General features: G+C 41.7%; 1 protein-coding gene across 1 annotated transcript in view; it reads right to left on the reverse strand.

The window, feature by feature from the left end:
* The window catches only part of FRMPD3 (FERM and PDZ domain containing 3), a 212,831-nt gene that overhangs the window by 91,237 nt on the left and 105,495 nt on the right, over positions 1 to 16,099 (reverse strand). The window contains 4 exon segments of the mRNA XM_053473702.1: positions 3,297 to 3,420; positions 9,841 to 9,977; positions 10,535 to 10,654; positions 11,930 to 12,061. Of these exon segments, the coding sequence (XP_053329677.1) occupies positions 3,297 to 3,420; positions 9,841 to 9,977; positions 10,535 to 10,654; positions 11,930 to 12,061 (513 nt within the window).

Genomic DNA, 16,099 nt, shown 5'->3' on the forward strand with positions numbered 1-16,099 from the left:
CTGTTATAAATCCTTGTGCGTTCAATTCCTTCATCACCTCTGCATCTGCATTCTGCATCTCTTCCCGCATTCAGCCGTGTCTTTGTGAGACCTGGCACGAATGATAGGCCAACTTTTGGCATCCATTCAAGCTATTTTTGCAGACTCTCTTCATTATCAGGCGATGCACTATCTCCGTCGCTCGGGCTCCTGGGAGTTGAGATGGTGGTTGCACCACACGGAGGCATGGAATGCTTGGGCCATTTTTGGGCACGCCCCAGATTTCTACCTGGAATCAGACGCCAGCCTCCTGGGTTGGGGATGCAGCCTGCGAAGACTGAGCCACATGTGGCCTCTGGACGGAAGAGGATAAAGGTTTCCACATCAATTGTTTAGAGTTGATAGCTAGATGCTTCGCTATCCGCAGCTTCACCAAAGATACGTCGCACTGTTCCCTAGTGCTTCAGATGGACAATGTGTCAGCCGTCCGCTATATCGTCTGGGCGGATCGAGATCGAAGCTTCTGTCCAACCTCCTCAAGGAGCTATATCAATACTGCCTGGATCATCACCTCTCTACCAGAGCAGAATACATCCCAGGGAAGGAGAACCTTGTCGCAGACTGGTTTTCCAGACATTGGAATGATGCGAGTGATTGGCGTCTCCGACCCGATGTCTTCCGTGCCCTGGATCTGGCTCTGGGCCCATTGGCATTGGATCTATTCGCTTCCTTCTTCAGTTGGTTACCAGATGTCTAATATTACAGCATTTGGCACAGATTAATTTACCTTTTCGCCCAACGGCATGGTGGTTTCTATTTCTCATAGGACTAAATCTTTGTCCTCTTGGCTGGTGTCTTACCCCTACTTTCCAGAGCGTCCTAGATTGAGTGATGCGCGCTGTTGCCGTTATCTATCGTCCATGGCGGGGTTGCATTAATCGTCACCGGGTCCTTTGTTTGTTTCCTATGTTTCTACTTTTCGGCCGGTTTGGGTCCCTACGGTGGCTAGATAGATCAAATGGATCTTTAATTTAGCCGGTGTAGATGGGTCTTTTGGGGACCATTCGGTGGTTCCCTCTCGGATATTCTTTCGTGCATTACATTATCATCCTCGGGCCCATGTTGCTTCTGCGCTGTTGGGGTAGCTTTAAAATTGCAAATATGAAGCCTCCTGTTTTGCCATAAAATTTAGATTATCGCTACAACAAGGCTAGCGTAATCCCCAATTTTGGCAAATAAAAACCAATCAGCTCATCTAGTCTGCCCTAGTCTGTATGTTTTAATATTAAACTATTTGAAAAGAAAGAACACTATGTGATAAAACATAACATTTATCAATATACAATTAAAATAGAGATAAATACACATAAATCATATAAAAAACTAATTGTCCCTCCATAATCTCCATCTGGACAGGGCAAAATTGCATCTCTAGTGGTTGCTGACTTGTTACGCCACCCCTGGCTGGTTAATTTTACTACTTGACAGGAGGCTTCATATTTTGCTTATTTCTCTTTACTAACTCCCAACAGCAGCAAACAGTTACCATAACCAATCACAAAACCAGTGACAGTCTATATAGGCTCTTGCTTCCCAAACCACTTCCTCTTTCTTTGCTGCTCCTGCCTAGTGATGGGAAGTTCGGATCAGTAAAGTGAATTGGATAATTTCAAATCGTTCATTGAAATGATCCGATTCATGATCCGAATCTTCAGATCATTCAGTGTGACTCACAGGAGTTACTGTTTCCCTGTTCCTCCCTGCAGTCACACTAACGATTGGCCCTGCCCCTTTCATTAGCGTCAATGAACCCTCCTGCCTGCCTACTCTAGTGATGTCACGGAAGGCAGAGAATCGTTCAAAGATTCGAATCTTACATAGATTCGAATCTTACAGGGATTCAAATCATTCAGAGAATATCACTGACACCATACTTTTATAAATAAATGTTAATCTTCACCGCCCCCAGGATTTAGATTCTCCTTAGTTTGCCCACCTTTACCTCTAACTGCACCTTAAATTAACTTTATTAAATTAACCCTCAGTCCTCAGCATTCAATTAACCCTAACTGCCCTTAAATTAACCCTAAACACCCTATTACCCATAACTGCCCCTAAAATGAACCCTAAACACCACATCAACCATACCAATTTATTAGGTAATTTATCTGGAGTACATGCAATTAATTTAGGGGCCGTTATGGTTAATGGAGTATTTAGGGTTATTATTATTCAGTTATTGTATTGTTATACCTGTGATACACACACATATATATATATATATATATATATATATATTCTATCTTTTGTTTTTGTTACTGTATTATTATGGGGTTGTATCCTTGTCAGCAACATTTGTGTTTGTTTTTGCTTACACACATTACTTTTCTTTAGCTGCCTTTCAAGATTTGTTTTATCTTTCAGCTTAATCGGATCTGGTTGCTGTTCTCACGCTCGGGGAGTTGAAGTTGCCTTGTTATTGGACGACTGCACTCATTTCCAGATGTTCGGATTACAGTTTCTTTGTTTCTTCTGTTTGGACTTGTTTATTCAGACTTTTTGTTCTCTGGTTCCTGTTATTATCGCTATTATTTTAAAGATTTTAGAGATTTTAAAGAATAAAGAACAGTCTTCATACCTCAGACGAGCCTGTTGTGCTGGCACTGTTTGTGAGTGCATTTTACACCTTCTACATATCTTATTGTTTTTGACAATATTACACTATCAGATTATTTCTTTTTTCTATGTACACATGCGCCCCGAATTTTGCTGGTTACGCCTTTATAGACTGTCACTGGTTTTGTGATTGGTTCTTTCCGTTAACTCTTTGTTTGCTGCTGTTGGGAGTTAGTAAAGAGAAAGAAGCAAAATATTCGCCTCCTGTCATTATTAAAATTAAGATTATAAGTATACTAAAGCTAGCATAATCTTCAATTACATTGAATTTAATTTGTTTTTTATTCATCGTAGTTCGTTATAGGGCCTGTTGCTGCAGCTCTGCAGGACTAATTAGCAACCACTAGGCATTCAACTATGCCTTGTCCAGATGGAGGTTTATGAGGGAAAAATTGTCTTTCAACTATTTTAGTTGTATATTAATAAATGTTATGTTTTATCAGATAGGGTGGTTTCTTTTCAAAGCGTTTATCAGCTAGTAGGGTTTAGCACCCAATAATCCTATTGTTTCTCTGTTATTCAATGGAACCAATGCTTGTGTTTATGCTTTAATATTTTCAGAAACTTTATACTTTCTTTTTTGTAATAATCCTATTGAATACTTTGGCATTCTATAAATGTAATGTAGTATAATATCTCACCTTGTTTCCAGATAGTTGGTTTTGGTGAATTTTAAGGTGTTGAGAAAGAACCTTCCGCAAAGACTTCTCCTTATACCCTTGCAGGAGGGAGGGTGGGAGAAATGGTTCAAGACCCCATTCCTTCCTACAGTAAAAAAGAACCCAGAAAAGGTTAAAGAGAAGGAATACAACATGTTGTGCTAAATATAGCACTGGTAACTTTATTTTATTGAGTAATCATGGTTATTTAAGATGTTAATGGACATAACTGCTTGAAGTTTTGATGGTACTAGAACCATGCATTTAAACTATATATTGTAATGACAATGGTTTTTAGTAATGACAATTATTATTTTTATTTTTTATACATACAGAAAAAAGAGTCCAGTTTCTTAAAGATCTGGAAATATTATAGTACTGGTACTGTATATATGACAAAATACTCATCACACATCCATTCAGACATAGCTACATTAGTACTAATTGCATTTGTAAGTAATGATATTACTATTAATTTTACAGAAGTGTTTAATAGAGATTTTCACTGTTTGGTTGCAATTGGTCTTAACCTTTTTTTCCTTTCATTTCTTATTTTTTTTGTTACATTTTGGTACATTTACTTTTAAGTAACCTTAATTCAACGAAGGTGCTTTAAGCAAGGTATAGGTTCTGTATATCTGTCTGGCTTTTAACCATCGATCTGGTTAATAGAAGCTGGATCATGTTCTCAATAATTATGACCAATTATATTTATACCATACAGACCAGAAGATGCTTGCTTTTGGCATTTTGATCCCATTTTTAAGTACATACATTATATGCTGTATATTTCAGTACAATGATGGCATCCATTTGAAAATTAGAGAGTTATCTGGAGAGTATATATATATATACACAAACACACATATACTCTCTGGCCACTTCATTAGGTACACCTTGCTAGTACAGGGTTGGACCATCTGTTGCCTTCAGAGGTGCCTTCATTCTTCGTGGCATACTTTCTAGTAGGTGCTGGAAACATTCTTCAGAGATATTGGTCCATATAAACATGATGGCATCACGACCTTGCTGCACATCCATGATGCGAATCTCCCGTTCCGCCACATCCCAAAGGTGCTCTATTGGATTGAGATCTGGTAACTGTGGAGGCCATTGGAGTACTATGAACTCATTGTCATGTTCAAGAAACTATGATGCGAGCTTTGTGACATAGCACATTATCCTGCTGGAAGTAGCCATCAGAAGATGTGGTTATTTGAGTTTGGTTATTCTCATCTGACCTCTGACATCATCAAGGCATTTTCGTTCACAAAACTGCCGCTCACGGGATATTTTCTCTTTTTCGGACCATTCTCTGTAAACCCTAGAGATGGTTGTGTGTGAAAATCCCAGTAGATCAGCAGTATTATATAGATTTTCAACTACATAATATTGTCACAAAGCAGCATAAGTTTATAACACAATCAAAAAAAATTATTTGTGCAGTCATCATGCAGCTGCGAAGTGTAAAACATGGAAGCATAACTGGGTTTATTCACTAAAGGTCAAGTGAATCTGATCTGTCAAGGCACTTTTATAGGAGCTAAAGGAGCTACAAGTTCAGAATGCCAAGCTTGCAAAGGTACTACTGTCAATTTGCATCACTCTGCCCAATTTAAGAAGATTATTAGAACTGTAACTTTTAACTTAGTTAGCGCTCTGAGATGGTAGTTTCATCATCTTGCTTCTATTTCTATGTGTGTGAAGAAAGAATCCCTGTTTAGTCTACAATTAAGTGTTCCTTTCATCATCCCTTTACCTCTGTTGTGTATTTGTCATTGTTGTAAGAGTTGTGGGATTAGTCTGGTGCAAATATTCTCTGTGTAATCTCTTGCCATTGTTTTTTTTTGTGTTGTTTGTTTTAACATTTGCCTGTTTCCTGTGCTTGTCAATTTCCCCATTCCTGGTAAAGTGACTATATAAACTATGTCCAGTCCCAACAAAACGTGTTTTCTTGCATCATGAACGGTGTGTCATGTTGTGACTGGTGGTACAGTTCTTTGGAAGACCGCTTTTCTCCAGAGGAGCATGTTTACTCTTGAGAACTGGAGCTGCTTGTCAGGTTCACCCTACTCAGCCTGGAGTATTCAAAACTTTGTTATGCTCATGTTGTTCTACAACCACTAGTGGCTGCCCTTCTCACTCTGGAGCACCCAGACCTCATGATTGCAAGCTGCTGTGCCTTGTTACCTGGATTGAACCTGATTATATAAACCTGCCCTGCCCTTCAGTCATTAACGTGTTTGGACCGCTTTGCTCTGACCCTGTATTGTTCCTGCTGTGCGCCCCTGCCAGTGGGCTTCCTGCCAAGAGACTTATTACCTATACTTGTTTGTCCTGCCATCTTCCTCAAAACAGACTGTATCCTAATATTCTGCCTGTGGTGTCTTTCTTTGCACCTGTCTGTGTCATCCCTCAGCTAAAATGCATTGTGGGGTACAGACAGAACTCCAAGTATCCCCTGCGACTGGGCTCCTACCTGACCTGCTTACCTGGTTCCTGACAGTTAATTAGCTGCTTTCCTGCTACATTTCTTTGAGCTATATAAGCTTAACAGGCATAACCACTTGAAACTTTGCCTAGATGTTCTGGGAACAGCCAATTATTGACTGTTAAGCTTTAAAATGCAACAGCTGGTAACACTCCCACAAAATGGGCCAGCAACAGCAAACCAAAATAGAAGAGCTTTTTCATTAATTTTCTTTGAGGGCCCCTCAGCGTTTTCAGAGAGTTCTATGAATTAACAAAGTAAGCAAAATGTTGCAGTGATCGCTGCTGTGGGAGCTGGGGTCTTATCCCAGTAACCACCAGACGGCTAGTGTGCTGGCTTTTTCATTCCAGCTATCTCATGTGTCCAGCATTCCTGGTTTCTGCATTACAGACTTTGTGGTTTTAGACTTAAACTTTTAGAATTATCGGTTCCTGTTCAGCAGGGGAGAGCTGGCAGCCTAAGGCCTGGGGGCAAGCCTAGTCAAGTGGCCTGTTGCACCACTTAATCAGCCCACCATCCATGCCCCTCTTTTCCTAATTTTCTAACATATCTGGATGTAATGTGATGGGATTGGGAGTTCAACAGCACACTAAAAAAGAGTCATCATACACGGGATGCCTGAAGCCACAATTTAGTGCCATTAATTCTTTTTAATAAAATATGCAGATTTAAATAGAGTAAATAACAGAAAATCTTTACTTTTCCTCTCACTGATTTCTGGGACTAGAAAGTTTTGTCCTCTTTAGTGACTACAAATTCAGGAGAATGAAGTAAAAAATGTAATAGTTCAATTTATCCCTACAGAAAGAAAACTGCCAGGAAACGGATGGCCAAACATACACACCAGGACAGGCTCTGCCACGCCGACACACACACACACACACACCAGGACAGGCTCTGCCACGCCAACACCCAAACACACAGACTAGAACAGGCTCTGCCACACAGACACACAAACCCACACACACCAGGACATGCTCTGCCACACCGACACCCAAACACACATACCAGGACAGGCTCTACCACACTGAAACCCAAACACACACACACCAGGACAGGCTCTGCCCCACCGATACCCAAACACACAAACCAGGACAGGCTCTGCCACGCCGACATGCACACACAGATACCAGGACAGGCTCTGCCCCACCGATACCCACACACACCAGGACAGGCTCTACCACACTGACACACAAAGCCACACACACCAGGACAGGCTCTGCCACACTGACACACAAAGCCACACACACCAGGACAGGCTCTGCCACACCGACACCCAAACAAACACACAAACCAGGACAAGCTCTGCCACACCAACACCCAGACACACACATACCAGGACAGGCGCTGCCACACAAAGTTCCTGTTTTAGGTCAAACATACTTGGTGAAGCCTGCTTTCATAATTACTCCTCTGCCCATACCACACGTCATAGTGTGGTCCCTGCAATCACTTGGAGCTTTGCCTTCCACTGAGTCCCAGCTCCATACTATAAACTTACAAAAAATGTTAAAATCATAGATTTTTTATTTTGCTATGTTGTCTGAATTCTGAGTGTTAAAATAGTATAGTATAGTAGGTTGAAAAAAGACTTTAGTCCATCCAGTTCAAAACTGAAAACAACGTTAAAATGGCTTGACTGAGACAACTGGTGTGACTGATGCATCAACACTATTCTTTTATTATGATGGCCAGAGAAGAGAACATGAAGGCCAGTGTTACTGATAAGGGAGGCACGATGGGTGTCAATCCCCTCTGAATAAAGTAGGTTGTTTTTTCCCAAATAAAGGAGTGCCTGTTTAGTTACACGCAGTACTAGTAGTTATCTACTTTATTGTAGGGCTGCAACTAACGATTATTTTAATAATCGATTAGTTGGCCGATTATTTTGTCGATTAATCAATTAATCGGATAAAAAAATACATTATTTTAAATTGAAGAAAAATTGCAATAAAAAACGTACAATTTACACTTTCATCTCTTTATTGCAATGGCCTCTCTCTATTCACCTTCTTATTTTACTGACATAATAATAAAAGCTACAAGAACCCAAACACAGTGTTTCTCAAACTAGGTTTTAATACAAAGTTATTAGTAAATATTAATTCATATGTTAACTATTTTTCATATTTAATAAAAACTGAGAAAAAAGCCTTGTTTAAATTTTTTTATTTACCAAACTGCCCCCAGTTATGCACATCTGACCCCCAGCTTGCCACTCTGCCCCATATATGCCTTATACCTCTTATATGCCAGATTCCACTGTGCCCCCTGATATGCCACTGTGCCCCCTGATATGCCTTATACTCCTTATATGCCAGTGATATGCAACTGAGCCCCCTGATATACCTTTTACCCCCAGATTTGTTTTATGCCCCCCTGATATGCCTAATATCGATATGTCTTACACCCCCTATATGCCACTGAGCCCCCTGATATACCTTTTACCCCCAGATATGTTTATGCCCCCCTGATATGCCTAATATCCATATGCCTTATACCCCCTATATGCCCTAAAAATTCATAATACCCCCCCATACACCACTATAACTCACCCATACACCACTCTGGCTCCTCCCCCTCCCATACACCTCTCTGGCTCCTCCCCCTCCCATACACCACTCTGCCTCCTCCCCCCTCCCATACACCACTCTGCCTCCCCCCCCGCCCATACATCACTTTGGCTCCTCCCCTCCCATACATCACTTTGCCTCCTCCCCCTCCCATATATCACTCTGCCTCCTCCCCTCCCATACATCACTTTGGCTCCTCCCCCTCCCATACTCCACTCTGCCTCCTCCCATACACCACTCTGGCTCCTCCCCCTCCCATACACCACTCTGGCTCCTCCCCCTCCCATACATCACATTGGCTCCTCCCCCTCCCATACATCACTTTGCCTCCTCCCCCCTCCCAAACTCCACTCTGCCTCCTCCCCCCTCCCATACTCCACTCTGCCTCCTGTGAACCTCCGTTTCTGACAAGACACCAGGGAGCCGGGTAGAGAGGCAGAGTGGCGTATGAGAGGGGGAGGAGCCAGAGTGGTGTATTGGAGGGTGGCTCCCATACACCCCTCTGACTCCTCCCCCCTCCCATACACCGCTCTGCCTCTCTACCCGGCTCAGTTACTGAAGGCACTTTCACTGCAGCTTCATAGAAGCCTCATTGTAAGTGAAGGGCAGTAACGGAGTCTGTCTGTGCGATGCAGACCCTCACCGGATGACAGAGAGGATGATTCTCTGTCAGCCTGTGAGTGTCTGCATCGCACAGACAGACTCCGTTACTCACCTTCACTTACACTGAGGCTTCTATGAAGCTGCAGGGAAAGTGCCTGACAGTAACGGTGCCGGGTAGAGAGGCAGAGTGATGTATGGGAGGGGGGAGGAGGCAGATGGGAGGGGGAGAGAGACGGAAGTGAGAGACCGGCCGACAGTGAGGGGAATCCAGGTCCCCTGCAGCGTCGCGGGGGATCTGGATTCCGGTGTTATAATCCGATCTCTGTTTGAGATCGGATTATTATAAGGAGAGGAGTTTTTCAGAGCATTTGCTCTGAAAAAAACCTCTTTTTATAATCGATAAAAATCGATCCGATTAATCGATAATGAAAATCGTTGACAACGATTTTCATTATCGATTATCGATTTTATCGATTAGTTGTTTCAGCTCTACTTTATTGGATTAAAAAATAGATAGCAAGCCCTGCAAATAAGCTATATTGCTTTCTACTCTTAAAGTACTGCTATTTGGTTGCTTTTGTAGGATGTGAGAAGGACATCAACACGAAGGCCAGGTATCCTAGTTGAAGAACACTGGTTCTTGTAACCGCCAGTAACAAGAAGTATTTGTAAATGAAGCAACATGAGCATTGGAAAAAGCACTGCTTGAAACTGAAAAGAGAGAATGTGAGGAGACAGAACAATGGGTATGAAAACAATGAAAGAAGTGAGAAGCAGGTAGTAAGTGAGAAATAAGGGTTGTGAAATATAGATAGGACAATATGATATATGGTATTAGTGTTAAAGACAATGCTCTCACTCTACTCCACGCAATGAGATCTTTTGCCCTGGGCGAGAAGAACTGACACTGATGTATATATGAAGAGCGCTAAGACCCAGAAGCAGCTCTGGCTTCAGCTCTGCTCCAAGTCGCTCCCTGATGACATCATTGCGACTCTAAGGAGAAAAGGAAGAGTAAGTTTAAGTCTAAAGGTAATTTTAATTTTTATATATATATATATATATATATATATATATATATTATTATTATTAGACTTGTGCATTTGGATTCATACTAATTTAGATTTTAACATAATTTGCCAATTTTGTTTATTTGTACAAATATCCGAAAACGAAGAGGTACCTCAACGTAACAAAAAGGCAGAGAGTACCAAACTTTCCTTTGCATTTTGTTGCCCTTTCACTCTCCCTGACTCTTACTCATGCTCTCTCACGCTTACTCACACTGTGTTTTTCTCCCCAAATCAGTCTGCATTATTTTGGTTTCTTGGAGTACTTCTGCAAAACGGTAGAACCACAGCACGCCCTTTAAGGACATCTGTTCCCCTGCGTAGGGGCTCTGCCCTTCGGCAGAAGTGGAAGATGTCAAAAGCAGAACAAAAAAGGTCCAAATAATTTTTGGCTCATTTGCACAAGTCTGATGTATATGTGTAATACATATAATATTGTAGGAATAACATTAGAATAGGTCTTACAACACTGTGTATTATTACCTGAATATACAGGTACTCAAAAGCGGCTGGATTGGAGTGCAGAATTTCAGCTGGATCTTTGGGGAAGAAACAAACTCGAAACAAACACCTCATCCCCTGATAGTGAGTTCGGTGAACAACCTGATGAGAATGAATGCATGAATTAAAATTGACAGATTTGTACACAAAAAGAAAAAATGACCATGCTCTTTGCACACAAAGTAACAAAATGGTTTGCTCACATATCCTAGCACAACATCCTAAATTCACCTGGAGGTATAGTTTAGTATCACTATTTAAATATGATAATCCTACCATGACTGAGCTAGTCCTAAATTATTGGGTGTATTATTTATGTGTTATATATGTGTTGTATGTTCTATGGTGAAGTTTTAGGTCCGCAAATTCTGGTTATCACAAAGAATTTGCAGACCTAGATGACCACAAGGGACAGTGCCAGCTCTACACAGTATCCTAGTCTTCTCTGCAAGACTGCTCACGTGGAAATTTCATGGACATTAAACTGTTATTGCATATTATGTTTTTTTGCTTGTTTGGTAGGTTCCCAAAAGAAGAACACCGGCACAGTATTACCTATGTATCTTATCATTATATGGTGGCATCTACTGATACCAGACAGGGAGTGTCATGTTTATCTCTTTCTTTAAATGTTTCATGGCCCCTCCCATTCCTGTTCACATGTGCTCAGACTCCATCTTAGATTTGCCTTACTTGACTGAGCTTCTAGTACCTATCCAAAGAATATTCTTTGACCTAACAGAACCATTTTCAGGACCTCCACATCTGTTTATGCTTGTGCCTGACAATAAAGGACTTCAAATAGGATCCATTTTCCCCTGTGTGGTGATGTTTGAGTTCAACTACTGTAAGAGTCTACTAAGCTGGTTTCAAATTATTTCATGCATCAGAGAACTGCCATCTTGCTACACAGTAGATGAAGGCAGAATAGTCAAATAATATTCTTTGGATAGCTACTAGAAGCTCAGTCAACTATAGCAAGGCAACTCTAAGATGGAGTCTGAGCACATGTGAACTAGTGATGTCCTGATCATGAACAAATTGTTCTTTTGATCCGATTCTTTTCAGTGATCCGGATGAATCGGTTCAGTAACATCACTCTGGCTAATTGTGGCCAAAGAAGATAAGTATTTCTAACTATATAAAGCAACATTTCTAAACCAGCATGCATTGCACAAATCAAGCATTGCATAAGGGACTCTCATTTTAGCACAGCTTATTACTAGTTACCCATATTTGATTCTACTGTTCAGCAGTATATGTCTCATTTCCCTAAAGCTTCGTCTTTTTTTTACCTAACTTAGCTACACATAGTCTTCTTTTACTAAGTTTTATTTTTTTTACTTTTCGTCCCCATCTCTTTTCCTTTCATCTCACATGAGCTAGTGGTTGCTTGTCTTGTAGCAGCAGTAACTTCTGGCTTTGATCCGCTGCAGAATATTCCAGGGCAAGAGAGAAGTGATCACGGTGATGAAGGGAGAGACGGTCTTGTAGTGTAACCATCACATCCTGTAAGATAGTAAGTTCAGCCTTGAAATATAATAATTGTATTATTGAATAAAAAAATATATATTCAAAATAAAAATGTGCGACATAAAAACAGGCAACTTTTTAATCCCTTAATGACAAGACCGTTTCTTACTCGTAGTACATTTTGGGACAAAGGCTCTTTTAACATTTTTCAGTGTTGCTGTTTACCTGTAATTTTCTTCTTTCTCATTTGTGCACTTGTGATGGAACCCTCCATCACTGAGGCCCCTGGAGAGACCTGAGAGCCAGCCTCCTCCCTACCGACTATGGGCCCAGGCCTTGTAGAGACTTCTGTGTGTGGATACAGGGGGTCAGTTTCTACTGATTTTCCCCAGGTACTAATTACTACTCATAGTCTTAAAACTGTAATGTCAGCTGGACATCCTGTTGTAGGAAGAAGGCCGATTGTCTTTGCATTGGGTGCATTGTTGATTTTATAGCTGTTATTGTGTGAGTTAGCCCTTGTATTATAACCCCTTGTAGGTATGACTAGGTGTCACTACAATACCTAATTATCAATTACACAACAGGTAGCTGTTAATCCTGTGAGCACCTGTTATCTCTGTGTCGTAGCCATTGTCTGTCTCAATCAAATTATACGTCTATCATCATTCCATGTCCCCAATTAGATCAAATCCTGCAACACAATATCCGGGGGAAGGACAGAATGACATGAGACATAAACAATTGTTTATGTCTCATGTCATTCTGTCCTTCCCCCGGATATTGTGTTGCAGGATTTGATCTAATTACTTCCTTCCAGACATGGTAATTAGATCCTGTGATATTTGTCTTGCCCCTTTTCTTACTTGTATATATAAGCTCTGTATTTGGTTTAAATAAAGGAGTCCTGTTTTCACCTCAGTGTGAGTGCTGCCCGATACTTGGGGTGGGCTTCTATGATCCTTTATTGTCCTTTTCAGGACAATAGACACTCTGTGTAGCTAAGCTTTGGCTAGCCACAGTGTCAATGCAGCTCCGGTGCAGCAACGTCCCCTCTTGTATCTACAATGCTGGTTCTGCCTGGCACTGGTGTACCGGCAGGAGGACGCAACGTTTGGCAGGAGTACCCAGTCGGGTACAGGGCGTTCCGTCACAGCACCCACACACATTATGTAGTTTTTTTTTTGCAGGACAAACAGGGCTTTCTTTACATATTATTTTTATCGTATCTAATTTACTATTAAAAAATGATAAAATACAGTGATTGCTACAAAAATGCTTTTTCTCACGTTTCTTTGAAAAATCTTTTACTCATCTGCAAATACTAATGAAAAAACCTGCTAAATCAAATCGAGTCTACTATATGTCCTGTCCTAATACCCAATGTTTTTATGCTTTTTTGCTTTTTTCTGCACATTATGAGGCAATAAGTACCAGTAGTGTTTTGCTATTTACAAACCATTTTTCCCTGAAACTGGTATATCTTTGAAGCCAGCCAATGCAATTTACCCCATCAAACCATATATTTTTGAAAACTAGACACCCCAAGGTATTTCAAAAGCTGGTATTTCAATGCACTAATTCTACGATCAGTCTTTGTCAAACTTTATGATAGTAAAACATTTTGTATTTTTTTCACACACTTTGTACTTCAGGTATGAATTTACCGCTCCCGATATATATGTCACTGCCAAAAAACACCCCAATATATGTTCAGCAACATCTCCTGAGCGCAGTGATACCCCACATGCATGGGTTGGGTTATTTGGGAGGTAAAAGGCCACATTTGTGAGGTGTGTACTTTTTGCCATTTAGACATCTGGTCAATCTGTGCCCACGTCCCAATTTTGGGACGTTTTGAAGCCGGCCAATTCAATTAACCCCATCACATCATACATTTTTTTAAAACTAGGCACCCTGTGGGCATTTATAATGCCAGTATTTTAACTCTTTCCATGCGGGAATTTTTGTGAAGATATAGCGCTCATAAAAAACATATATATACTTTTTTTTTTAAATAAAGGGAACCTCAGAGATAAAAAATCTTGTGAAATATGCATGTATAGGCAAGTACAAATACCTATTGTAAATTAACTTAATCCTTAAATGCTTTCGTGGCTAGTTCTGGTACTTGTAGATACATAATAGTGTGTAGAACGGTGTGCATAAGCGCATACAGTATACCTCAGGAGTTATTTTTAGGTGCTGCAAACACTAACATATCCCACTAAGTGTTTAGATACAAGATTCAAATAATGTTGGCCAAAGCCAGGTGCTGCACAGTAGAGCCCTGCGCGGGACTGCTTTTTTAATCTCGCTCCCGCTGATTTTTTTGTCCAATCTCGCCTGCTCTCGCAATGTGTGTGTTCCGCCCGTGCAACGTGTGTCCAGTACCCGCTCCCGCCACATATGTGTTCAATCCCGGCCACTCCTGCCACATGTGTGGTCAATCATGCCCACGTCCTTACCTGAATTGCAGATTTCCCGCGCAGTCCCGCAAGGCTGCCTTCATGTTACTCGTGTTACCCGCAGGAGTTATTTTGCCCAATCCCCTGATACCAAGGGAGGGGCCTTTAGTAACAGAGAACCCGGACTTAGAGGATCCCAACTGTAAGGAGGCCAAGTGCGGGCAGGTAGATATATGTACTGAGTAGATAAGGTGAAGGAATCTCCAGACGAACCCCACAGGTAGAATGGGACTGAAGGTAGTAGTACAAGCCAAACTGGTACACGGATCAGGTAGTCTTACAAGCCAGAGGGTCGAGACACGGAGCGGGTAGTCAGACAAGCCAAACTGGTACACGGATCAGGTAGTCGTACAAGCCAGAGGGTCGAGACACGGAGCGGGAAGTCAGACAAGCCAAACTGGTACACGAATCACCGGGCAAAGGTACAGAATCAAAATCCAAAGAGTAGCCAGGCAGGCAAAGGGTCAATAATAACGAAGATCAGGAGCACAGCAACAAACAAAGTAAAGGACCACAACAGGGTGCAGGAGAAACAGATTTCCGGCTTTTTAAAGCCAGCGCCAATCAGAAACCCTGCCTCCAATGTGACGAGGCCGAGCCCTCAGCCGTCCATCACCACCCCGATACCAGGCACGCGGCATAGCCACGCCCCCAGAGTTCCTGCAGTCGCCGACAGAAGAGGAGGTAAGTATGCCGGCAGGGGAATCCCCAGACTCAACCCCTCGAGTCCCGTGCCGGTGGCAGATTCTTTGACTGCCGGCAATGGAGCTCCGGGAAGAGGTCTCCGTCCTCCGGTACCGGGAACCGAGGGATTGGGAACCCGGCGTCCGGGAGCGATGATCCGCCCGCCGGTGCTGGGGTATCCATGACAGTATGTCTATGTGGGGGGTAAGTCAATCTATTAAAAGATTGTACTGTATTTATTATATGCACTAGTGATATCATTGTAGATATTTTGTTTTATTCAGTACTATACTATGTATGCAAGTGATATTATAATTGTGCATATCTTTCTTAAATATGAAAACATTTATACATATATATATATATATATATATATTGCATAGGTCATACAATTCATTAGGGATTAAAAGGAAATTTTCTTTAAATTCATAATTACTGCTCATCTGGTCAGATCTAAGTTCGCGGGGGGTCTGTATTTGCCTAACTTGGAATGGTACTGGATGGCTTCCGACCTACGTCAGGTGGTCGAGTGGTCTATAGCTGTCCCTAAGCTGTCACTTTCTCTTGAAAGCTCCTTCTTCAAGTCTCATATCTCTGCGTTACCATGGCTACCCGATCGTTTTCGGTTGCTAACAATCAAGACTCACGATCTCAGGCACGCTGAAGGTTTGGCGGAAAGTTAACTGTTGACCACCTAGTCCACTCTTACCTCTTACTCATCAAACCGGCCTTGACTGGCGTATTACTGAAGGCGTTACCCGCTTTCTCACTCACAAGCACGTCCGCTATATTAGAGTGTGCCATGTTATAAAGGGGGCTGCCACGTGACCACTTACGGAGCTGACAAATCAGAATCCCCCCGCTTTCCCAGCGATTTTTGTATACCACCAACTAAAACACTTTTTATATACTCTATTATCGA

The sequence above is a fragment of the Spea bombifrons genome, chromosome 8, assembly GCF_027358695.1.
Source record: "Spea bombifrons isolate aSpeBom1 chromosome 8, aSpeBom1.2.pri, whole genome shotgun sequence".
Taxonomy (NCBI): Eukaryota; Metazoa; Chordata; class Amphibia; order Anura; family Pelobatidae; genus Spea; species Spea bombifrons.